Source organism: Manacus candei, unplaced genomic scaffold (genome assembly GCF_025592945.1).
Source record: "Manacus candei isolate 608988 ecotype Guabito, Panama unplaced genomic scaffold, ASM2559294v1 h1tg000048l, whole genome shotgun sequence".
NCBI classification, from domain to species: domain Eukaryota; kingdom Metazoa; phylum Chordata; class Aves; order Passeriformes; family Pipridae; genus Manacus; species Manacus candei.
The window spans coordinates 3,300,166-3,326,543 of record NW_026138096.1 but is presented as its reverse complement, the minus strand read 5'-3'; the positions used below and the strand labels follow the sequence as shown (position 1 = coordinate 3,326,543).

General features: G+C 40.1%; 2 protein-coding genes across 10 annotated transcripts in view; one reads left to right on the top strand and one right to left on the bottom strand.

Moving 5' to 3' along the window:
* Positions 1-20,187, bottom strand: part of EVC (EvC ciliary complex subunit 1) — a 48,462-nt gene extending 28,275 nt beyond the window's left edge. For 4 of the 5 annotated variants that reach the window (XM_051798529.1, XM_051798527.1, XM_051798526.1 and 1 more), the window contains exons 1-10: positions 19,887-20,187; positions 16,838-16,948; positions 14,308-14,391; positions 13,564-13,796; positions 12,519-12,603; positions 10,702-10,800; positions 9,364-9,501; positions 7,263-7,421; positions 6,469-6,685; positions 2,639-2,787 (exon numbers count right to left, since the gene is read on the bottom strand). In XM_051798529.1, coding sequence (XP_051654489.1) covers positions 2,639-2,787; positions 6,469-6,685; positions 7,263-7,421; positions 9,364-9,501; positions 10,702-10,800; positions 12,519-12,603; positions 13,564-13,796; positions 14,308-14,391; positions 16,838-16,948; positions 19,887-20,057 — 1,446 coding nt within the window. In that variant the 5' untranslated portion in view covers positions 20,058-20,187. The remainder of the gene's footprint in view (positions 1-2,638; positions 2,788-6,468; positions 6,686-7,262; positions 7,422-9,363; positions 9,502-10,701; positions 10,801-12,518; positions 12,604-13,563; positions 13,797-14,307; positions 14,392-16,837; positions 16,949-19,886) is intronic. The other variant, XM_051798530.1, reaches the window with a different exon arrangement.
* The window catches only part of EVC2 (EvC ciliary complex subunit 2), a 72,784-nt gene continuing 66,445 nt past the window's right edge, over positions 20,040-26,378 (top strand). For all 5 annotated transcript variants that reach the window (XM_051798523.1, XM_051798522.1, XM_051798520.1 and 2 more), the window contains exons 1-2: positions 20,040-20,368; positions 23,572-23,626. In XM_051798523.1, coding sequence (XP_051654483.1) covers positions 20,171-20,368; positions 23,572-23,626 — 253 coding nt within the window. In that variant the 5' untranslated portion in view covers positions 20,040-20,170. The remainder of the gene's footprint in view (positions 20,369-23,571; positions 23,627-26,378) is intronic.

Here is a 26,378-nt window from a genome sequence, read left to right as displayed (position 1 = left end):
GTGACTCAGAGGGAAACGAAACTTGCCTAACCACCGTAATTTGAGCATTCCAGTCTTGAGTATAAAACTCCTCAGCCTCAGCAATTTGGGGTTAAATAATATGGACCTATTACTGCAAAACATGTAAAATTATCTGATTGGAAACCTGCTTTACGGCGTATGAGAATCACATCATAGCTGGTACTACGAGGTGCAGAACAGCCATCAGATGTCACCATCAGACACCTGAGTTACAGCTGTATCACTGTACAGGACTTTTGCACTGGGGTTGGTGACCATGCCCCATGGTGGTTACTGAAAGGATGATCTATGACTTGGTCCTGACTTGGTCCTTGAGGGGAGTAATTTTTTCTTCAAGTGAGGAGTGTGACTGTGGATGTGTTGGCAGGCCCATGGAAGACTGAATTTCACAGACACAGACTACCTCAATTTTTAGACTAATGAGTAGTCATGTACATAAATATTTCATATTTTGATTTAAACTGCCAAGTGTTCTCTTACACTCCCATGGTAAATATGGCTTTCTTCATTAGGTGTATCAGTAGAGCTCTTCTAAAGAGCACCAAAGTGCTCACAAACTCTTCATGCACAGATCATTCTCGTAGAGGTAGACTCGAAAATTCACACTTCTCATGGAATCGCAGTTTATGACAGAATTTGACAAGTTAACTGCGATAACATGTACCTCCACTGTGGGTAGGCTGAGCCAGACTGGGTTACTGTAACTGGCACTTTATAGTTTGTGTGCTTCATCTCATCATCTCTGTATTCTCTGCCAGTAAAAGACAAAATTAAAATGCTCCTTTTCCAGTGGAAACATAGATGAAGCAGACAAGGACTCTAACCTTTACTGTATTATAAAAAAATCACAGCTGCAGCAATTAAATCAATACCATCCAACTTGTGTTCAGAAGAAACGGATGTGAAGAAAGTTCATTGCAAAATCCACCTTCATAATTGCCAACCACTTAAAATTCAGCAGAAAGGTCAGTTACTGCCAAGGCTGCTCCCACAGTGGTGTGAGTCCCTTGATGAGGTGTGGGGGGAAAGGCAGAGAAGAAAAGTATTTTTGATGGTTAAAACTCTGGGTTTACGGTCAGGCTTTGGGATCAACTCCTTCACTGCTGAGCTGGCTGTGAAACCATGAAACATGTTTAAAATAGCTCTTCAATGCTGAGGGGATAGTTCTCACAACATAATTAATGGACTATTGAAGTCAAACCATGGGATCTGCACGTATATACAAATTTTTCTTATTCTTTAAAGAGGTCTCTGCACTCAAGATCCCATCTGTTCTAGGACAAAAGACTCTCCCACCATGGCAGCAGAAAGGCTTACATTTTTGACTTTTATAATTTGCACACAGACATTTCATAATACTAAGACTCAACTGTGTTCTGTCCTGCACCATGAAGTGCAAATTGCCCCAACTTGCTCAGCTTGTCATAAGCAGACTGTTAGTCTACAGTTTAACTAAGTGTACTCATTAGCTTTCTAAGGTGTACAGAACACAGCATGTCATTGTAGGGAAGAGGTCTTAATACAAAATTTCTAAGCTTTGTTGAACGAACCTGGATGTGTCTGAGACCTGTGACGTGTACAAGGAAAATACACTCGCAAGTGCTCAGTGGCTACAAAAACGTGTGCTAGAATTATTTCTCTCAAGTTATAAAAAGCCAAAGATATAAAAAGTGCTCTACTGTTTTAAAGTGCCTGAAACGTTTTGTTTTCAAGTGAGGTGTTGCCAGGCAGGTGTGCATACAAAACCAGTAACTGCATTATCCAATTCATACAATATAGTTAAAGAACGTGGCCCTGCAGTACAAAATTGCGGTGTTAAGATCAATAAATTTTGAGTTTGCTACAGTTGGAATCTGGGTCTTCTCATACAGTAATTTTATCTAAGTTATTAAATTTCACCAATATTTTAGTGCTTCTGGATGTAACCACTTTCACCTTAAATTATTTCTTTCCATGAAAATTGAGGATTGATTTTTTTCTTTAATTCTTAATAGCTTGGGTCTGCAGTTCTCAGTAGTTATAGAAGTTTTGCACTCTCAGCTTTTATAGCTAAGAACTCTGATTATGTACATTCATTCTGAACAATAACAATAGATCTCTATAGAAAATACAACCAAGAAAAGATTACACTAGCCATTGCACACCATATTAAATTATCAATTGCAAAACTTCTCTAAGGCATCTTGCCAGAGATCATAATGAGTTTTTCCTCTGCTTCTGTGAAATTTGATAGTCTTTTGAGGCTTGGTAACCTCACTCATAGAAAAGCAATTAGATCAAAGCAAACTATTTTCTTCTGTAATGCAGGCTAGATACTTTCCTGCAGAGATTTTCTGTAGTGAAGCAAACATATAGTACCTAAGTAAAAGATGTCTTCTACAAAACATGCAATCTTGCATTAACCCCCTTGGCATTCTCTTCCAGTGCAACAAGACCAACACTGGAGGAAAAGTCTCTAGGCAAGCAAGCCTAGGCAACAGGGGTTCTGACCCTGTCCACCTGTGCTACCACACATAACTCTCATGAAGACTCAAAATTCCCAGTTTTATGGAACTGGGAGAAATTGGCAGTATATTTGGCCTTAAAGAACAGTGAAAACAAGCTTTTACTTGCTCACCTTGAGAAAATTATGAATATCTTCATTAAGAAAAGTTTTACTAAGGAGACTCTCTTGTTCAGCTTCCTGTCTGTGTTTAAACTCTTCCTTCTTCTTTGCACGGCACTCCAGTCGTTTCAAGATCAGGTCTTTACTTTGCTGCATACATTCTGGAACACAAACCATGAACAATTATGTACCACAACTCCACAGGGAGAAAGCAGCATCTGCTGCTGTCACACAACATAAGCTCATGGAAATCTGTTAGTGAGTGAAATAGACAAGTAATTACCATGCAGGGTTTGAAATTTGCTTCTTACCCTGATGGTCTTTTCAGCTGTGAACTTTTAAGTCATTACATGGCACTTAAATCTATCAGGTTTTTGGATTGCTACCATCCTGCACCCTCCCTTTCACTGGTCCTGCTGCTTATGCTAAGGCAGCGTGTTAGTTCAAAGAAACAGATTCCCTCCTGCAGCCTCCCAAACCTCCCTCCACTGCTTCAGGAAGGTCCAGAAGTGGCTCATTATTTATTTGCAGATATGCAAATGCTGCTGCAAGGACAGGGGCAGTAACATATGGTGGGGAGAAAAGGTCTAAAACAGTGCTAGTTTAAACTAGCCTAGTCTGGCATGCAGCCATACTAGGCTTCCAAAGTGATTTATTCAAGAACCTGCAGCAAAAGTTGTCAAGGTCCCTGTATGAAATACTGAAATATTGAAGTACTGTGAAATATCTGGGACTAAATTCCTTCAACTTTCATCCCCCCTACAGTTCTAAGTGATTTATATATTCATGAGACTATCTGGACCCTGGGTTGCTGAATGGAATTTGTGCTTTTGATGTTCTACCACTACTTCATGTCTCATTGCCTGTCCACCTAAGAAGAATTTTATTCATTTTCCCCACTTGCCCTGCCCCAGAGCAGTACTTCATTCCTGATACATGCAGCTAAAGGGGAATGCAAAAGAATAGTTACCTGTGTCTGCTGTTCTGCCACCACATCAAGCTACTCTGAGAAATTATTTTGTGAGGAAATAAAGAAGCACCGTACTGCAGCACCAAGCATGTTACTTATTCTGCATGCTAAGTTATTGTGCTTATCCACAGACTGAGGATGCACTGACAAAACACTTGAAAGTGCACTGAAAGTACAGGAAAGCCTGTGATAAAAATATCACCTGAATAAGAGTAGCAATGTTTTATTTTTAAACACTACTTGATTCTTTACTACTTCCTGGTTCGTTTCATAGGAGTACAGTCTTGCTGTCTTTGTGCTCTGCTTGAAAATTTTAGGTATGATATTTATGAGCTCATAAGAAAAGTCAACAGAAGACTCTATTGGGAAAAATGCTGCACTTCAGATCATTTTTTTCAAGCACATTTCATTTCTATCTAAAACAAGGAGGTTGATAATGCCCTTCTGCACAGGATGTACTAACTACAATATATAGCTATATGTAACTATGAACACCTACTTTGCATAAAACCAAGGCCCTGACAGAAGTATTTTTGCTTTGGAACAAGAGAAAATTGATAAAAAGGAGCAGAAAGCACCCACAGATTTCTCTTTATGCTTACAGAATATTAGTGGTTGAACCTATGCAAAGACTATGAAGTAGGCATAACCAGTTTTAGAAGCAAACATCCATGAAATAAAATATATCACGATATACGTGAATTTGTGAGTATCAGCAAACTGTTCACATGGGTAACTGATGTTTTCATAGTGGAGCAGGTTTGTAGCATGGGAATTCCAATCTGTATGACAAAATGACTGGCTCAGTACATGACGGGAGAGCAGTGGATATTGGCCACCTTGACTTCAGCAAGGTTTTTGACGCAGTCTCTCATCAGATCCTCATACAGAAGAGGATGGGCAAGCAGACAGTGAGATGGACTGAAAAGTCCACCCGGAAGCCAGTGGTGTACCCCAGGTGCCAGTACTGGGTCCAATCATGCTCAATATCTTCATTTGTGACCTGGATGAAGGAGTGCACCTTCAGCAAGCCTGCAGAGGTCAGAAAAGACAGGAGTAGTGGCTGATACACCACACATGGTTGTGCTTCCATCCACAGGGCCCTTGACAAACTGAAGAAATGGGCTGATGCAAATCTCACGGAGTTCAACATGAAGTGCAAATCCTGCACCTGGGGAGGAACAACCTCAGGCACCAGCACATGCTGAGGACCACCCATCTGGAAAGCAGCTTGGCAGGAAAGGACCTGGGGGTTCTGGTGGACACCCGGTTGAACATAAGCCAGCAATGTGACCTTCCTGCAAAGAAAGGTCATGGTATCCTGGGCTGTATTATGCAAAACATTACCAGCAGGTGGAGGGAAGTGATCCTTCCTCTCCACTCAGCTCTGGCTAGGCCACATCTGGAGTGCTCTGTCCAGTTCTGGCCTTCCCAGTAAAAGAGAGACACGGAGATACTGGAGAGAGTTCAACAAAGGGATATTAACATGATGAAGGGGCTGGAGCATTTCTCCTGTGAGAGAAAGTTGAGAGAGCTAGGGCTATCCAGCCCGGATAAGAGAAGGCTCAGGGGGGGATCTTAGCATGTATATAAATATTCGGAGAGAGGGTGTGAAGAAGCAGAGCCAGGGTCTTTTCTGTTATTCTCAAAGAAAGGACCAGAGGCCATTGCCAGAAACTGAAACACAGGAGGTTCCCTCTGAACATCAGGAAACACTCTTTAATGATGAGGGTGACTGAGCACTGGAACAGGTTGCCCAGGTAGGTTGTAGACTCTCCATCCTTGGAAATGGAAGCTGTCTGGACGTGGTCCTGGGCAACCAACTGTAGCTCACCCTGCCTGAGCAGATGGGGTGGACCACATGACCTCCAGATGTTCCTTCTAACCTGAATCACTCTGTGATGCTGTCAATTGCTGACTGTGAGATATGGCACAATTTATTGACAAGAAGTCCATAGTGAGCACTGCACCAAGAACATACTGCAACAAGACTGTGCTCATTCTGACAATTCAGTTCACTGAACTATAACCCTAATGCCATTTAGCCACAACAATTTTCTTTAAATATGCCACAAGTAGAAGAAACGGTTCTGGAAATTGTGTGAGAGTAAGTTACTTCTCACTATTTTCCTTTTTGTTGAACATTTACTATAATTTTTCATGAATGCTGATGGGAGGCAATGAGCCCTGATACAGCACCTATCAGAAAAGCTGGGGGTATGTTTCTCAACATGTTGGGCATTAGGTAACATGCAAAGTGATACAGGGAGAACCTTAAATCAGTGGATCAGTCAGCTTAGACTTTAAAATTATATTTTCAGATAGGCAATGTGAAGGGGTGTAAAAGGAAGAGGAAAAGACTTCATTTTTAAAGTATTTTACTCTAACATAATAAAAGAGAGATTTGTGTGAAGAACATAAGCCTTAAAATTATCTTTTTACAAGAGTGATAGCATACGTGCTTTGTGTATCTTTTGGCTTCACATGTTAGCAGGAGATCAAAGGGCAGTGTCTTGTGTTACCCACTATCACCACCAATGTCAAGTGCATAAACAGTAAACAGAGAAATATCACAAATACTTGTTACAAATGTGACTCTTCTTCAATATTCAAATAAATGAAATAAGGTATAGATTATGTGAACCATAGATAAATTCATACTAGTACCTAGAACAAGACATAAAAGGCATAAAGCCAAAGTTCCCATTCTAAGCATACACCCCTCAGAATAAAACTGTTCTCAGTCAATTCATCAATACCTTTTTAAAACAGGGGCGTAGGGATAAAGTCATAATTTTTTAAAATTTTTAATACAATAATGAGAACTCATACCCATATTTATTAAGTCATGAGCTCCAGTTTAAGTACTCACCATTACTGAAATGTGCCAGCTGTTCCCAGAAGGCCTTGTGCAGATCTGTTAGAAGTTCTTCCTTTTGTCGGACTGAAAGATTATTCTTTACAGTTAAATGGTCCAGAATATTTGATACAATAATTAATCTACCCTTGCACTCTTCTGGTATATAGGACTTAAGGGAATCGATCATTTTCACCATAAGCTCCCAGTTGAATAACCTTTCCTGAATGTCCTAAAACAAACATAAAGTCCTGTTTAGAAACCAAGAATCTGTCTTTGGTTGTACTTTCCTTTCACTGAATTATTCATTCCCAAATCACGCAGTAAACGGCAGTGGCTTCTCAAGACCATGTGAATAACAATCTTCATGTACTTAAATATTTCTGAATATATTGATCAGTACAGGATGGCAGTGGGTCTATTGCATGTTCACTTGCAAGAGCTAATCTAAAACTGTTGGTGTTTTTCATTATTTGTAGCTGTTGAGAAGACATTTAGTCAGCAAAAGACAACAAGTTTGCAAAACAAACTTAAATACTCAAGGAGAGAAGGACAGAAGGGCAACATGCAAGTCCTGGACCTCTTTTCAAGGTACTATATGGCACAACAGTACAGGCCTTCATTTTGAAATGAGAGTGAGTCTTCATAATCTGCAATAGCAATTGAGCTTTTTGCAATAAAGCTCAGAGACAACTGTACTAAGCACTCTATATCCTGAAGCAGGAATGACAGGCTCTGTACACTTACATCATTCTTTCTGTTCAGATTGACTAAATCTCTCTCAACTTTTATTTCTTTTTCTACTTTACCATTGCCCGCAAATCTTGAGATTCACTTAACAAACTTTCTACTGCAATCATCTTCTCGGTCAGATCCATCATTATCTTTGTTGTTTTGGCACTTGAGCATTTTGATTGGTCCAAGAAAGCCTGCTGGGCTTTGTCAGTCTGCTTCCAGAAAGCTTCCATCTGTGGAATATGAATCAAAAAACAACCCATGTTTCCTCATTAATCATCAGGTATTTCATTACAGCAAGAGACATCTGAGTCTATGGAGATACAAGTCACTGAGACAACAGACAGTTTTCAGTATTAGTTATAGTGAACAATTTGCAAAAAAAAGAGCTTGTTTACTATATGATAATACACTTGGTGGTGAAATAAAGCCAGTAGGTCAATCCTGACATTTTAAAATAACCTTTTAACTTGCTAAGAATTTGTTGTTAGTTCTCCACATATTGCATCTACAAAAACCTGTTATGTTTTTAGTATTAAAGAGAAAAACATAAAAGATAAACTGCAGCTTTTTTTCCTGGGAAGCTTATTTAGCTGTAGCAGCAGGCATTCCAGTCAAACAACATTTTTTACAAAAAAGGAAAACTGAAAATTGTTACTGTTTTTCACCGTCAAAGCCTTTCATAGCCAGAGGCTACATAAGTACTTTATTGGCAGCACTGGAATTAAGTACTTTATGCAGTATCAGCAAAGTGTATTTTGATAGATTATTGTATGGGTAGTCTCTAGTTTTAGGCTCTGGTCCTACAAACACTTATGACTGTGGACAATTGTGAATACTCTGTGGTGTTCAATGCAATTACTAGTACACATAAAGATAAGAAAATTCATCCATAGCCAAAATTTTTATTAAGTATCCATGAGTTTTGAAAAAAAATCCCCTATGGTGTTTGTGAGTATGGCAAAAAAACCCCTTTATATTTTCAAGAGAAGACTGGATTAGTTCAAGGTCCCTATCTATACAAATCTGTGCAGAAAGAAATAACTTTCAATATGGATGAAAAGCATGTGCAGGCACAAGAGTGACAGAGCCACTGAGGGATGATTGCTGCTGGTGAATAAATGCCATGTTGCTCAGCAAGGTTGCCAGTGATTTTTTTATGTGATTAACTCTGGAGAACTCCGAACAATCAATTTTTCACAGAGTGAAGTTAAATTGCAAAAGAAACTTGATACAGATGTACCAACATTACCAGCACTTCCACTATAAAGTGAAAGGCTTAGAGAATCAAAAGAAAGCTGAGAAAATTCACAGTGAAGCACTTAAACATCAGACATCAAAAAATGTTAAACCCTGTCTGAAAAAGGCTCAAGGCTGAGATGATGGGCTGTTTTGTCCAGGGCTGAAGTGCCAGAGTCAATCAGAGCAGGCAGCTCACAGAGCCATCACTCTGACTAGTCAGCCTCTCATTTTCATCACCAGTCAATTTGCTCAAACCCCAAAAACAGGAGAGAATATCTTACAGATCACTCAGTTTACTGGAAAATAATACATAGAATATTCTTAACCTCCAGTTTTGTAGGCTGAAACCTATTCCTACACAGAGAATCTAGAGAAAAAAAACCCTTTACTTTGAAGATCAAATGCCTGCTATCAAATGATATTTGTACATAAAAAACCATGTAAATGTATTCTAATGTGCTAAGAAAAATGTTTTGCTAAAGTAAATGCATAAAACCTACTAAAACAATGCCCTGTAATTATTTTCTTAGTACTTCTTTCAACTAAAAAATTTTTATTATCTCTTATTACACTCTTAGTTTTGGGGATTGATAAAAACGAGGTGCTAGGATAAGATTTGCAAAAGTCAAGCTACACATACGCTTGAAATAAATCTTACCATCAGACAAGCAATAGACATTTATCAGCTATAAACCCAGTGTGATAAAACAGTAGTGTTCTACAAAAAACATGAAAATGTTTTTTGTATAAAAACCATTTTTGTATGAAAAACATATTGGGACCCAGAGGGCATAGGAGATACTTTGCTGTTTTCAGTCCTCGTACACATATAAAATACTAACTGAGGACTAGTCAACAAAACCATTGCACTAAAGCAGTCCCCACCAAAAGAATAACATTAAAATAAAATTTTAGAAAAAAATAGAAAGTTACATTATCTATTACGTGCTCAGAATATTCCCTTTCCTTCCTTTCTAAGTCTTCTAGAGTTTGGTAGTCTGAATTATGGGCTCCTGACATCTCAGTATTCTGGAGTCTAGAGTCAAGTTGTTTCTGTAATTCTTCAAAATCCTGGAGAAAATAAGCAAGTGATTTGTTAAACAGAAAAACAGACACAATTTCTAAATTTGGGAGGGAATTTGCTGAACAAGAGCATTCAGGAAGTTCTGTCTTTGGGTAATGTGCCTTCTGTAGCAAGCAAGAAAATCTCCAGATGTATGGCAGCTCTGAACTACACTTACTACACATACATGTATTTCCACCAGTACAATCAAGACTGCTGATCATTTCCACTGAATTCAAGTTTTTGCACACTAATCGCACTGGATTTAAGGCAGCACAGTGCTTTAAGGCAAAATGCATTCTGATATAAATTATGAGGTACAACTACAGAGATTCCTTACAGTACTTCACAGATTGTGAGACTGTACAAACAAAGTCAGTCAACAACTAGAGCTGATGAGCTGACAGACTCAAGCCTAAATGTAAAATTACATCTGTATGTAAGAAAAAAAAAATCAGTACTGTAATTAGGTTGCTCTCAGCACAAACATTCAAGACTTGGATTGGCAGGGCACTGGATAACCTTACTTAAGGCCAAGCTTCCTACAGAAGGTTGGACCAGACAATCTCCAGATGTGCTTCTCAATTCAGATTTTTCTATGACTCTAAACTGTAAAATGAAAAGTGGAACCAGTAGCTCTCCTATTTTGTGTAGTTTTGTAACACTTTTTTTCCTTCTAATAACCTTAGAAATAGTACCATGACTCCCTGAAATGCAAATTGACTGGAAGTGTATGTCTTCTAGTTCACAAGTAGCATATGGACTTTGATACAAGTATATGAAAGAAAAAAGGATATCTTTTCCCTTGATGAAAGCTTTAAGCTTCATTCTGGTACTTTATTTACTGCTACTTTGTTATCAGTAATGATACATGGGAACAAACAAAGTCCTGATAATTAGAAATTATTAAATCTGAGTGAATAAGGTTCTCAATGTTCTGTTTGCCTAAATAGATTAAACTACAAAATACTTTTATCCTTAACAGATTACACACATCACTGTCCTGAACACTTCATACAACAACAAAGAGGAAATGCATATAAGGTAATGGAGAAAACCAACTAATAAGGGAGTTGCTCTGCATTTCTTCAGAAATAGATTACAAATGACATTGCTGTTCAAAAGAAGCAGGTGAGATAGCCTGCTGTGGTAATAAGATTAACTCTTATTTTCTGTGGTCTTAAATATTATCAAACAAACCCACTTACATTTTCCTGAATTAAAAGGATCTTCTTGAACAAATCATCAGTAATCTTCTTCTCACGATAAAAGTCTGTGAGGTATATTTTGAGAACCTGAATAAACATCTATTTAAAAGGAAGGAAACAAAACCCAGGTTAAGTGCCTGTTCAACACTGTAAGGACATCTTTGGGATAAAATTGATTTAAATCGATCGGGGAGATTATAGTGAATCATAAGTGAAATAACAGATACATCACCAGCAACTCTCCAATATTTCCATCGTGAAAAATTCTTTGGTTTTGGCTTCAGTAAGATACTGGAAGATGGTGTTACATTCTAACAAAGACAAGGACATAATCTCCTACATCCTTGTAACCAAACTGACACATTTGAAACTGTTCTTGACTGAAGAAAATGCAGATCACTTAAAAATGCAAAGTCTATTTTTCTAAAATTTAATGAAAAACTAAACTGAAAGATACTAACTAGTCTAAAGATAATAAAGATTTGTTACAATGATTTTAACTGTAGTCAGCCACACGAAACATCCATCATTTTTCTATACAACCCAAAAGTAAACATCTCAAGTTCTAGTTGGCTTCTTTTACAAGAAACGTATTTATTTTCCAGATGTGCGCCTTTTTTTTTTAAGACTGTAATAGTAGTTTATTCAAAAAGATGGTTTTGAATTTTTTTAACACTGGGAACATTTTTGTTTAACCTTTTCCCCTCTTGTCTTAATCAGAGTTTCAGTGTAAAGACAATTCACTCCATTACTACTAACTCCTGCAGCATTTTCCAATGTGAAAACCAAAATATGTAAAATTTAACAGCCACCTGCCTGCTACTCATATATTTGAAAACAGATGATGCAGAACTTGCCCATTTTAAACAGATAAAAACATAAATAAATAATTAACTTTGAAGTCAAGTTCAACCTTCACTAGTCAAGCTAAACTTCCTTCTGGAATCTGATTGCAAGTTCTCTTTCTCATCTACTGAGATGGGAATAATGCATCAGAGGAGAAACTGCTTTCCAGGTTTACTTTTATGCTTACTCCTTTGGATTGTGTAGAAATTTGTTCAGAAAATCCCACCCTTTCAAATATTCTCAGTGTCTTTAGTAAAATATATCAGAAATGACCAATATATTCAAACAGAAGTCAAGAAAAAAAGGGAGGAGAAAGCTACAGACTTTACATCCAGACTTATATTAACTGAGCTAAAACTCAGTAGGAGTAATGATTCTATAACTCATCATATCTAGTCACCAAAAACAATTGTCCTGAGTATCCTATGGCTTCAATTGTATATCTTTCTTTTTTTTTCTCCTTTTTTCTTGTCAGCTTTGGATAATGTGACTTGTGTAGGTCTATGGTTTAAATAGTACCTTAATGCCTCAGTCCTACAAAATCACAACTATTGTACTTATCACAATGGCACTGATTCAGTTGAACTGAATTTTAAATTTTATTCAAAAAGCTTGAAGTCTCTGGAGTTGCAACACACAAGCATTGTCCTTATGATAAACTGATCTTTAAATAATTTACTGCCTCTCTTTATGAACCTCAAATGCTGTATGTTATTCTCTGGAGTAAAGTTTTAAACCAATTTTTTATATTTTCTCTATTGCTATTTCACAGACCAATATATTTCATTATACTTTACTCCTTTATGAAGCTCATATATATGCAGAACAGGAGAAAAAATAAAGACAATAATGTAGAAATGCAACTCTGCTACACTACATCCCAGCTAGCCAGTTGTTTATGCTATTTCCTAAACTGATATTCAACTAAGATATTCAAAACAAAGAGCTATAAATGAGTTATAAGTACCTACCACATGTTTTTCTTTTCTGAGTTCAGTATCAAGATGCATGAGATCTTTTAGAATTAGACTGCAAAGGCAGAGCTTAACGTCAAAACTAAAACAAAGATTAAAAAAGTGTTAATCCAAATGCTGGTTACACAGAGGGGCAACACCATACAATAGTTTCATTTAACCACTAAATCCTCCTGAAACCACTATCCCAAAAAAGCAGTTAAGTCACTTTATTTCTACATTGTCTTCTCTTTCAGATAAAATTTCTGTATGCAAAAGTAAGCAAAACAAAGTAGCACTTTTAACGAAGCTGGAGTTGCAGTTTCCTTTAGAAAAAGGCAAGGTAAACATAGGCACGAGTGGCTACAACAAAGGGAGTATGTGGCTTTACATTAAAACAGCTATAATAAGAGTGAACATTTTGAAAATGTTCTTCCTCACCAGTACCTTCCCCAGTCCCTGTGACATAAATATCCTTATCCTTGCTAAGAAGGATACAGACACACATGTGTTCATCCAGGGGTGCAGCTGAAAGAAAATCAGAGCTGACAGTCCATTTCAATTAGCTCCACCTGCTCAACAGTGGCACATCTGAGAAAGGAGCTGATCTCCCACAGTAAGACATGAGTGATTCCCATTAAAAGGGAGAGAACAGACCACTTGGTGTTCTCAAGGCATCTGCTGTGTGACTGGACACTGTACAGCACAGAGGACTCCATGCCCAGCTCAGCACACCACCACATGTGTGAATCCAGCATAGGAACCGTAACAAAGTACCTCCTTATCCTAACAGGGATATACCTTTTACAAGACAGCTTTTGCCAAAGTTCTGATTCCCAAAATTTCATAAAGAACAAGCTGAATTTCAACATACAGCACAATGTATTACCTTAATCTCCCCAACCACTTTTATAGGGTTATAAGCCGACAACCCTGTCTTGATGTGGTGACTGTATGCATTCAAGCCGAGCCTCAGGTTTACACCAAACTTTCAGTGACTGTCCTGAAAACCACTAGAGTATGCTAGGAAATGACCAAACACAAGGGCAAATTTACTGTTTACCTCTCACATGTCAGCACTTCAGGGAAGCTGGTCACCTTAAGGAAGGCTCGAGCCTGAAATCTGTCATCACTTGTTGTGGAATGTATTGTTGTGGAGGAACTACAGTCCTCTTTGTCTCCCTGGCTCAGGGATCCCAGGCTGCCTGATGTAGATGTCTCCACAACCTGATTAGGCAGAACTGCCTGCTTTGGATTCTCATGCAAAGATGGATTGGATGAGCCATCTGCCAAAGGCTAAAAGTCAAAGAAAATTCACAAGGTCAATTAATACAACACAATAAGGAGATAAACATCTCATCAATTTGCAGTGTTTGCTTTCAAGAGAAAAATTAAACAGTATACACAGCAAAAGTGTTTCCATATAAATTAAGATTCATCATACTGACAGGTTTTTGCATTGCCCAGAAAAGCAATCTTCTGTTGTATGCTTTCTTCCTTTCAGATCCTTATGGGGGTTTTTTAAAGGCTCCTTGGACAGATCCAACTTCCATTAATGTTAATGGGCAGAAAAGTCTCTTAGCTACAGTGAAAATTGACTGGACACCATGTAAAGCACTGCAGGTTTCAGGGGGAGCTGAAAGCAGTTGATGCCTTACAGAATAAATCCTGAGTCAATGGACTATAAACAAAGAAAGATCCCTATTAAGGAAATTGGCAATAAATGTTCTTCTTTACTTGACTCTGCAATTTACTGTGATACAGAATGATTGTCATTAAGTTTTACAAGTAGAATCTAAAACCTTACCCTAAATTTCTGATTGATGGGATAGATCACTTTTGCCTTTAATGCAAATGCCGTGATGTTACTGTCCAGAGGAGACTCACTGTCCTGTATGGAAAAGAACAGAAAACCATTTGGGAACAGCAGTAGATCTGGTGTCTGTAAGTATTGCATGCCCCTTTTTGTTACAAAACGTAGAAGTTCTTATTGATAACTACTTATTGATTGTTTTTCTTTGGCAGGAGAAGTCTTCTCTTAAGACTCATTCAGAGTATGAAAACTCGATAAGGGAACACTTGTCATTACCACTGCTACAAAAATGCTTTTAATCCTGAAAACAAGAATAGCAATAGCTGCTATTCACATGATATTTTCATTTTGTGTCATGTCTGTGTACCCCCCCCTTAGCAAAACCTAAAGATTTTACATGAGACTGAAATTAGCTCAATAATAGGATAAGCTGCACAGATATCATGGCTGTAAATTCTGTCTTTCAATTTAAATGAAGAAACAATAGATTAAGCAAACCTAGTCATCATCTTTTTCCAGGAAGAACATTTATAGTACAACCCTTAGCTAAAATCTAGAGAAAATACCAATGTTTTTTCAAAAATTTTTTTGTAGATAATAGTCTTTTTATACAATCTGCTACCACACAGTCTGACTTTCTGCGACTCCCTTTTTCTAGCTACTGGAACAATGGGATCATCAGCTTTGTATTGAGAGGTTATGTATGGCTTAATAAAAGTCTGTCTATAAGAAACAGATAAGTGAATCCAAGCACTAGGAGATTTCCTATTCTATTTTTTTTTTTCAAATGAAATGAAAGAATCTGATTTGTCAGAACATAATTTTCTCTATATGGCTTTTTCTAGGAAACATCAAAGCACTAATAGAGTATAAAAATAGAAACTATATAATTCATTAAATTTTTATCATTGCACCTTTTCATCTCCATTTCACTTATTTCCAGAAATTTTTGGATTTACTGATACATTCAAAAGCATGAGGGCAGCATGTAAAAGACTTGTTCACACTGAGCAGTCTCAGTGTTGCAGAACATACTCAGGGACAGGAGCTGACAGAGCTATTGCTCTGTGGTGGTTGAAGGCAGAGCAGCCAGACCAAAGCTGGAAAAGCCATATTGTAGAGTGCTAGAACTAATACATCCTGCTTCTCAGCAGGCATAAATAACACACAGTAATTATAATATTATTGCAATGTGGAAGGTCTCTGAATGAAAATATCTGTTTTTCTGAAGTACTCTAACTTAATTAAAAGCATTTTCCATCTATGCTTCTTAATGAAGTGTCAATTTGATGCTAGTAACAGCAAAAGCCTCTGAAAATTAGAACAAATGAATAGACAAAAAAAATATGTAACTTCAGTAGTTAAGACAAATAGGTGGGAGAAAGTCCCGCAAATAACAAGGTTATTTCTTAATGTGTTATAAATGAGTTAACATGTTTGGGAAATGGATATAGTTGTGAATGATCATCTTTAAAAGATTGTGATCCCATTTCAAAAGCACTGATAATATGCATAAAGACGTATAATTGCGTAAGTTCTCCCACAGGATTTACACTCCAAAAGAGAATTTGCTCACTTTTTATGCAGTACTTTAACTCAAGCAAAATGACCAACCATGGTTCGTTATCATTCCTGATCACAAAACTGCAATGAAGATTAATTACCTGTCAGGATTTAAACCAACAGTAAAATGTTAACAATAACATCTATCTCCTCTTTGTTCTGAAATCAGTTTCTGTTACAAGCTAAGCAGCAGACTCGCTGGCTTTAACTGACATTTTCTGCATGTATTTAATGTATGTATAATAGACTGAGTTAGCTGAACTGCACATTTTTAAAAAAAACTACAACTTTTAACTTTGCCAAGAGAGTCGAATCACCTCTGGGTCAAAGGTAGTGATCTAACAAATACATAGTAGGACTGGTTCTCCAGTTATTTTGAGTTTATTAAAAAAAAAAAGTTATTTGATTTTTTCATCGAGGGTGGGTAAAGTTTATACCTTCTACTACTTTTCTTCACAAATTGTTTCTCCAATTGTCCATGAATCCCAGCTCACCACAGTGGTCTTTCAGTACTTGGATTGCTTTGTTACTGCAAAAGTTTCTCTAATAGAGCTCTTCATCCAGGAAAGAATCCACTATTAAGTATTGGCACTGATTCCAGTACTTAAGAACTTTTTCTTATGTCAATAGTGGTAATTTATTCCATCAGCTTTTTGAAACTAAGGATGACATACAGACAAAACCAAAGAAGCCTCTATGCAAAAAGAACTCAGGATCTTGATTAAAATATCCAAAGAGTCCCCCAGGTGAAATGGAATCTATAAAGGTGAATGAGTGCTTTAAATGGTTGCATTCATAAGTAGCAATCAACTCCTGATCTCCATCTTATGCTTTTTTCTGAACACTTTTTAAAGTCTCAACTCCAAACCCACTAAAATTAAAGGAGTTTGGATCAGGCCCTGAATGTGCTCATTGCCACATGCAGCAAAATGGACATCCACCACCAAGAGCAAAGCTTTACCTCCAGCACCATTTCTTCTTTTGATGTATAGGGTTCTGCTCTATGTTTTGCAAATGTGTGTTCTTTTTCATCAGAGTTGAAGCTTTCCAGAAGTCTCTGGGAATCATCTTTCTGAAATTCCAAGAGAAAATACATAAAATGTAACACTGAGACCATGCAGATCCACAGGAAACATCTTTGACAGCAGCCTGAATACATTAATATCTCCACTGTGAAAATTATTTCAGTATTAGTTGAAAATTTTTGAAAAATACAATATAAAAATGAAAATTTTACATATTCAGGAAGGAATAATTAAAATTAATGAACTTCGTAATTTTTCATTCCAGAAGTAGAACTTTAATATGAAAAGTTTTCAGAGGCTGTAAACATGTCAACTCAATCCATCTGCTCTCAAAATGTCTTACTACAGACTGTGGAGTCAACCTCATGGTCTGAGCTCAAACATCTAAATTAAAGCAAGTTAACTAAGATTGTCTATAACTGTCAGCAATGAAGACAAGTATTTTTGCTCCCCTGCTATGAGAAAAACTTCCTAAATGAAGTTTTACGTGTGAGAAAGTTCCTGTCAGGAAGAAATAATCATCAGAAAACATTCATCATCTTCCTTCCCAAAAACGCAGCCTGTATCACTGCCCTCACTTCCCAAACAAACACAGAAAGCCACTGGTAGGGATACAGACTGTCTGGGAGTTAAACCTCCTGCTACACATGATCCTCCCTATGCACTATATAAATCAAAAAATAATACTAATGTTGGTCAATGCCTCCAAACACAGCATTGGAAGGACTATTTTTAGTGAAGGAAAAGATGGCAGCCATGCTACCTTGATTACTTTTTAAATTATTTTCCAGGTTTTCAATCCACTGACTGCTTTTTGATGTAGTCTAATGATACAGCTGCAGCTACTATGCATGTCACTGTCTCACAGAAAGATTCTCCTTGAATTATTTGGCCACTTGGTATGTAAAGTAGGTCATTTTGTCAGAACATGGAGAAAAGCCCAGCCTTTGAATACATTTAATTCCTTATGACTTGCCTCTATCACCTCTCTGGAACTTAGACTGTGCAATAATTCAGAATTATATTCTTGGGTTAGCCTCTAAGATGTGGTGAACTGCAGATGCTGGTTCCTAAAAATCTCCTTATGACAAAAGAACAGCTACAGTCTCCCTCAGCAACCTTTTAAGTTATTTGTTACCATGGTAAGGTTTCTTCTTAAAAGTATCCCAGTGCATCCTGTGTGCAGATCAACAAACCAATAAGGCACTTAACTGCATGCATCCAAGTCCCACAGATTAAGGCTGAGATCTATAAAATAGTGATTAACTGGGGCTGAGTGACAAATGTTGGTGGCTTATTGTGGTGCTTAAAGCTGCTCTGGACTCCAGGTACTTGCCCTGCTCCCACTCTAAGGATAATTCAGCTGCTTGGGATGGAACATGGCATAGTCAGGCAAGCTATCCCTGCTTCCACTTTGGATAAAGAAGGTTGCAATATGGGCATTTCAGTACCTGCTATACAGCATCGGTGGGGCAGACAGTGTGAAGAAGGAACGTCCTAAGGTAACCCTGTTCAATCTGGGCAATCACACCCGCTGGATACAACCTGCCCACCCTGAAATGTGCTCTGTATGCACCAGCAGGCAGTTTATTTTTCTTTCAAAATAAATAACACTCTTACAGCAGAAGCATCGATTTTAATGGCATTTAAACATCTAAATGCATCTGAAGATCCAGGCCAGAGAAAACTGACAGCTTCTATTCCCTATTGACATATATGACATAAAGGATAAAATCGTACAGGGCTGCATTTGAGTTGGTAGTGGCAGTACAATAAAGATACATCTATTAAGGCAGGGAAAATGAGCAATTGAATCAGAGAGGCTTGCACTCACACAGGATGCATTGATCCAGCATTTGAAGTGCCTCCATTAGTAGGCTAAAGTATGGCTTCAAACAGAGTTTCAAACCTCCAACTTAAAAGCAGTTGGGAGCAAGAGAATTTGTCTCCTATGTCATGTTTAATGATGATCAACACTAGCAAATACACACACAGAGCGGCTATAGCTCAAAAAAGGTGTGGTGAAAAACCAAGCCAGTCCAGACCATCCACTGCTGAACCCTCTGCAGGGCTCAGAATTTCCCAGCTATGTCAGCGCCAACCATTGCTACATCCAGTCAATCCACCATGAGCTGGGACTAAATCTGATGGGAGAAAGAAGCAAAAATCAATAACAACTCTCAGAAAATATACCTGCCCAGTAGTGGTTCTGTGGGTGTAGGCTGCCACTGCAATCTTCGGGTCCAAACAAACATTTTATGTAATAAAGCAACATGAACCATCCACCACATTACTTAAAGCTTTAGAAAAGCAAGTATGTTATTAACAAAAGCACATGCTTCAGAAAACTCTGCTGATCTGGCTTTAAACAAACCATCAGCTATGTTAGGGCTCCCTTATTTTTTAGGTATCCAAGGTGTACCCTCAGTGCAAAGTTATTGCTGTGGGTTAGTACTAATACTCCGTGCTGTGTGTAAAAGGAACCTTGGAAAAGGTAGTAAAACGCTTTCGAAATAAGATTACTGGTTTAGGGTGGGAATTAGTGTTTGTTTTCAATTATCTCACAAAGCTTCTGCAAGCCGGGTACATCTTCCATTACCCCCAAAAGCAACACAGCCTGGTGCATGAAGCGATGGCTGCGAGAGGCAACTTGTGGGTCACCTGTGACGGAATACAGGCCAGCGGGGCAACACTCAGAACGCGTCAACACTTACACTGGCCTCCTTTTTAAGGCAGCCCGTTTGTTTTACAACGCATACTAAAACTCTCTCCAGTGCAGGTGTGGCAAGAATTACGGAGCTCCCCATCTACCGAGGCGCTCCCCGGAGCACCGGGCGCAGCTCGGGCAGCCCCGCCCGTCCCATGCAGCGGGCAGAGCCGGCCGGCGGCGCCTGCCGCCCTTCAAACCTTCACAGACCACTCCTGATCCTCCCAGGGCGTTCGCCCCGACTCCGGCCCGCGCCCCCTCCCGCGGGCCCCGGGTACCTGTGCCCGCCGGCGCGGCCCGAGCGCGCAGCGGCAGAGCAGGGCGGCGGCGGCGGCGCCCAGCAGCAGCCCCAGCAGCACGGCGGGGGCCAGCAGGGCGGGCAGCGCCGGCAGCGAGCCCGCCCAGAACTGCAGCCCCACGGCCCGCAGGCAGCCCCCGGCCGCCGCCATAGCACCGCGCCCGGCCCGGCCCGCAGCGGGGCGAGGGGAGGTCCCGCCGCTCGGGGCCCTGCACCGCCCGCCCCCCGCCTTCGCCGCGGTGGGAGGAGACCGATGGCGGGTGGATGCGGCGGCTGAGGCCCGGCCTGGCTCGGGGGCAGCGCCTGGGAAGTGTCCGCGGCGACGGTCCGCCCGCTGCCATGCGGTGGCCGCTGGCCGGGCTGCTGCTGGCGATGCTCCCTGGCGGCCCCGCAGTGCCCGCTCAGCCCCTGGCAGCGGCTGCCGGGCGGGGCCCGCGCCCGGAGCCCCGCGGTCGGACGGCGGTAAGCGCTGTGCCCGCGCTGTGCCCGCGGGCGGCGGAGCGGCCCCTTGGCGGGGAGGGAACGCGGGCCCCGGGAAGGGGAGGCCCCGTGTGAGGGCACGCCGAGGGTGTGCTCGGGGAACGTGTCCGGCGGAGCAGAGGCCGCTTCCCAAACACTTGAGCTGAGGACAGCGGCCCGAAAAGCTGCCTGGAGTCGGCCTGGTGGGGCAGCCGACAGGGTCTGGACTCCTCACTACGAGAAAGACAAGGAGCTGCTATAGAAGGTCCAGCGGAGGGCCACAAACATGAGTAGGGGGCTGGAGCATCTCTCTTACTAAGAGAGACTGCGGGAGCTGGGCCTGCAGAGAAAAGACTGAAAGGGAGTCTCATTGCATGTCAATACCTCAAAGGCGGGTGCCGAGAGGATGGTGCCAGACTCTTTTTGTCGGTGCCCGGCGATAGGGCGAGGAGCAATGGCCACAAACTAAAACACAAGAAGTTTCACCTCAACATGAGGAAGAACTTCTTTACATTGAGGATGGCAGAGCACTGGAACAGACTGCCCAGGGAGGTCTCGGAGTCTCCCTCTCTGGAGACATTCCAAACCCACCTGGTGTAACCTGCTCTAGGTGACTCTGCCTTGGCAGGGAGGTTGGACTGTGTGATCTCCAGAGGTCCATTCCAACCCTGAGAGTTCTGTCATTCTGTGCCTGTGCTTTACTGTAATTCTGAGCAGAGGCCCTTGGTGTTTATCTAGTCACAGCAGCCCTGCCCACTAGTATCATCTCCCTATGAGGAGCGCCACTGGCTTTTAGGATGCGGCTTCTATGTGTCATTCTTTCTCCTTACCTGGTTTGTGTTTGTCAAGCCATCTCAAAACATGTCAACATAGTTTTCTTTTGCCCATGTGGAGAATACCTGAGCCTGTGCACAGTGGGGGGGGTAGAGAGAGTCACAAATGATAGTCTGTGGTGAGATTACAGAAAGACTAATCAACAGGAGGTAGTATTGCAGGAAAATGAAAACAAACAATATGCAAACTTATTCTACCGGAAGAATAAATTAATGTAGAACTTGAGAATATGTCTGCTCACAGTATTACTGCATTAAATTAATTACTTTTGAAGCATGATCTGGCCCATGGAATTAGCACTGTTTGCCGATGCAGAGCCCCTCGTGGTGCCCTCTGGTTTTATGGATACACTCTGCAACAGAGTGGAAGACTTCTGCTGAATATCCAGGCTATATTTTCCAGTGCAGACTACTGAGAACTGAATGTCAGATATGACAGAAGGGAAAACAAGGAGTACTCTTATGTGATTTGTAGTTGATCCACATGGGCATACAAACACCATAGATTTTTGTGCTTCAGCCATTGTAAAACCAAACAGGAATGAATGCCTGGAGCCCATGGAACTTGGGAGCCATTTGTGCACTGATTTCCTAGGAAGTAGGAAATAAAGCTTGTCAGCTAGAAAACCACATTTTCTGCGTGTCTTTATGCATGCTTAGACAACTGTCTGCTTTTGTTACAGGCTCATTTACAATGTAACTGTTGATACTTACCACTCACATTCATATACTGACATAATGCATAAGAATAATATTTGGTGTTTATATTTAGAAACAAGATTTCATTTAATGTAAAAGACCATTGTGTTGGTGTTTTATATTTTCATCAGTGTTTTAAACTGATGTCATTACATCACTTCAGTATACTGATAGACATTTTCTTAATGCAGATAGAGCTGTAGACTGCTCTAGAAATATCTGGCAAAGGTTGATCCCCTTTTAATGTGATTTCTGTTCTGCATATCTGTACGCATATATGGAAATGCATATGTATAGATATGTATCTATCCACCACACAATTTTTTGCTTAAGCTTGCCACTGGAGTTTCCTGCTCTTTCTATGCTCTTGAGATGCTTGGCTGCTAAAATTCATGGGCATACAGACTGTTTAACCAATGACAAGAAATCAATAATGGCATTAGAGAACTTTACCATAACTCCACTTGTGTACAAGAATTCTGGAGTGCACAGAGAACAGTATAAGGTATTTGGAAATAACCTCTAGTGAAAAGTGCCTGGAGTCTCCCAGAGCTGAGTCCCGGGACTGCTCTGAGCGTCCTGCACGTACCTCCCTGGGTTTGTTTCCGTGTCTCTTTCTCCTCTGCAAGAGTTGCCTCTGATCCAGGACATGTTTTCCAGAGCAGTGTCCACTTAAAACCCAGGGATCCTGGTACATCCAAATTTGTGAGATACCTTGCATTTTCTGTTATGTTGAGAGCAAGTACCCTTTGTGAAGTGAGAAATGTTTTCGTACCAGGTTAACTAAAGTTACAGCTCTAGCAATAAGCAAAGTGATGGCTACCCTGAGCAACCAAAAAAGACAATTGCCCCTAACTTGCTGTACTGTAACAGTGGTGTTGACACAAGTCAGTAGGTAACATTACTCTCACGCAGTGCTTGGTAGCAAACAGAACCAGCAAGTGCAGGTCACGTCACTCGGCAGAGTTGGGTCTTTGCTAATCAGCCGGCATTCCAAACTCTGTCTTACCTCCTGCAAGGAAGCATTTTTGTTAAATGAAAACTTGCTTGTATGACTACTACATCTTGATCAAAACACTGGGCAGTAAGAATCCTTATAAGCCCCAGTTTCTTTTACTGACGTTTTAGAGCTGTGATTTCTGTGGCCATCTCTGCTGTCCAGGCGCAGGCAGGAGGCTGGCACAGATTGCCTCGTGAGCTGCGGTTTTTAGCGTGTGGTCCCTTTGAAAGGCTCCGTCTAGTGCTCCAGAGGAAAAATGAGTGTAATGTCAGTCGACTTGATCATCTAATATGGACACATTCCTGCTGACTCCTAGTGATCACATTTCCTCAAATATGCCTTTGAAAATGGCAAAGAAAGATTATTTAATAAGAGCACGCTAATAGCAAACCCTTGGGCTCCACGGTAGTGCAGAGGCTCAGCCTGATAATGTGACGTGTAAGTACAATTTGAGCCCCAAGTGGGCATAACCACACTGGGCAGCAGAGCCTTGTACTGCTTTACAAGCTGTGGGAGACCTCTCCAGCAGAGTTGTGTCTCTTTTGGTAGTTAATTTCATGAAACACGAGGCTTTGTGAGATGGGGTTCTGTGTAACTGTGAAGCATAAATTCAGCATAAAAGTTTAATAATGGGCATTTATGAAAAGTTATTTTTTATAATTGCTCTCTTCTAGGTTGTTAAAGATAATCTGTGGCTTCAGAAAGAAATGGGATGCCCAGGAATGGCAGGTATGTAACTGTTTCATCTCTCTTTTCAGCATTGTGGGAGTCCCAGGACTCACAGGGCATGGGTGTGAAAGTGAGCAGGGGACTGGAACTGTGCCCTGGTGGCCTGCTGTCATCAGTGGGACTCTTGCTCTTGAGTCACAGAGGAGTGTTTGCTCAGAAGTTAGGAAGAAAGGTGCTCTAGGTTCCCTGTACAGCTGATCTAGGATAAAGCCCCTGTGAGAAGACCTTAGTTTGTACCCTGCTCTGAATAATTTTTAATTTTTGGGAGGAACCGTTTTTCCTCTTGGAACGTAATGGTGTAGGGGAGCACCTTCTGATGTCCAGCATTCCCTGGGGTGTGAAAAACCCATATTACTTAAAGCTGATTGAGACCTTGTTCCTTTTCAGAAGCAAATTTAACCTTTGTGCGTTTACTAACACTGTTGCAATACCTGCTTTTGAAGCTGTTTTCAAAGACCTCTGCAATTACAATAACTAATACACTTTGTCCTGGACCAAGTTGTTAAAGTCTTATTGACATAGTGGGGCTAGAAGTATTGCTGGGATGCTAATACTCTTTACAGTGGATATCAAGTATTTTTGTCAGTGATCTCAGGTACATTGAGCATCTCCAGTGGTGGTTGCCTAATCTGATTGAAATAGGGTGCTCTAATACTTAGAGAAGTCCCTTACAGCTTGGAGTAGCTTCATCTGAGGGCTGACTGCCACAGGCTCTTTGTGTAAATTTGAACAAATCAGTTGGTTTCTCTGAGTCTCTGGTCTTTCTTTTCTTCATATGTATATTATAAATAGAGTTCTACCTCACTCAGGTGTGGTAGAGATGAGCACCCTGGAAGGTTACAACATTCTCGTATAGCACATTAACAGAGCAACACAGTGTCTGCAATAAACCTCCTTATCACCACAGTTTCCCAAGAGATGATTTCATGACATGTACTTGCCAAGAAATTACACAAGAATTTGAAGCAGTCATCTAGTGAGATACCTCTAATTTCTTTGCCCTGTGCCATGGCTAATTCACAAATGAGTTTATTAATTTAAATACGAAAGCAGATAATTCAGATTTGTTGAGGTTTTTTGTTTTGGTTTTTTTTTTCTCCAGTATTTATTCAATGTCATCTTTGCTGTGCGCATCTTGCTTTCTGATGGGTTGCAAATCATTCATGTACCATCCACTGAGAGAGGCAATGTGTGCAGTTTTAAATGTCAGAAGAACCTTTTGACACTAAAGAAAAAGTTGAGGATTTTGACATGCAGTACCTTTTTGTTAGTGGTTAAAATAGTGTGGCCGGCAGGACTAGGGAAGTGGTGTCCCTTTGAACTGGACACCGGTGGGGCAACACCTTGAATCCTGTCTTCAGTTTTGGGCCCCTCACAACAAGAAAGACATTGAGGTGCTGGAGCATGTCCAGAGAAAGGCAACGAAGCTGGTGAAGGGTCTAGAGAGTGAGTCTTATGAGGAGTGACTAAGGGATCTGAGGGTGTTTAGCCTGGAGAAAAGGAGCCTGAGGGGGGACCTTATCACTCCCTACAAATGCCTGAAAGGAAGTTGTCAAGCATTGGAAAAGGCTGCCCAGGGAAGTGGTTGAGTTGCCCATGCCATCCCTGAGGTATTTAAAAGATGTGCAGATGTGGCACTTAGGGAGTGGTTTAGTGGTGGACTTGACAGTCCTAGGTTTATGATTTTCCATGTAAGTCTTTTCCAACCTAAACGATTCTATGATTTTGTGGAACTAGCATTTTGTTAGTAGGTAATTATATATGTTAAATGAGGGGTTGCTATAAACACTGAATTATATGCTTGATTTTATAATGGAGAATTTTCCCATTCAGAAACATGATTTTTTAATATATTTAAAGCTAAGCTTGTAGTGATTTACCTAGTCAGAGTTCTAGACTCTTTACTTTTTACTGAAGAAGTTCTCGATGAAAGCAGAGAGATGGGAACTTCTGCATAAAACCTTTGTCACTGAAATTGGCAGTGTGCTGAAGTGTAAAATGGTTTGTGACAGCACACTGATCTCAGTGTTACTGTTGGAAACTTTTTCAAGTTGTTTCTGGATAAGATGAAAAAAACAATCCCAGAATATTCCCATGATGGGGGAACACAATGGATTTTTGAGTCTGCTCTGATTTGTTCAAAACAGGCCTGGAAAGTAGATTTGTTTTATCTTGTTGATGCCCATAGTTCCTTTGACATTGTAACAAGAAAAGCTAATGGCAACATTCAAAACTGAAATCCAGTAAATTGCTGCCTTTGCTTGTTCATTGTTGTGTGTAATTGAAAGGACTTCAAATTGGATCTTATATCCTGGATGGTTTTCAAGACAGGAGTAATTTAGAACAACAAGAAAAAAAATACACTAAGCAAGTATATTTAACTCCTTTCTTCTCCACTGAAATAAAGCAAGGTTGTTCAGAGTTTTGCTGATAATTTGTGGTGTTGGAAAGCAAATGAGACTGTGGAATCTGAATTGAAATATTCAGCCCTTGAGAGCTATGAATTAGAATTAGTGTCTTAGTTATATTGCTTTTTTTCCTCTCAGTGTCAGGTAATTTTTAATTCTGAATCTGACATTTCACAAACTGTCAGAATCTTCACTGTTTTAGTATAATTTGGCAGATTAGGATGGGCTGTAAAGGTACCAGGAGTCTTAAGGACATACTGGAGTCTTTGCTGCAAACCTATTGTATGACTATTTTAATTTTCCATCGTATCGTCCTATAACCTTCACCTGAACTTCTATCATGA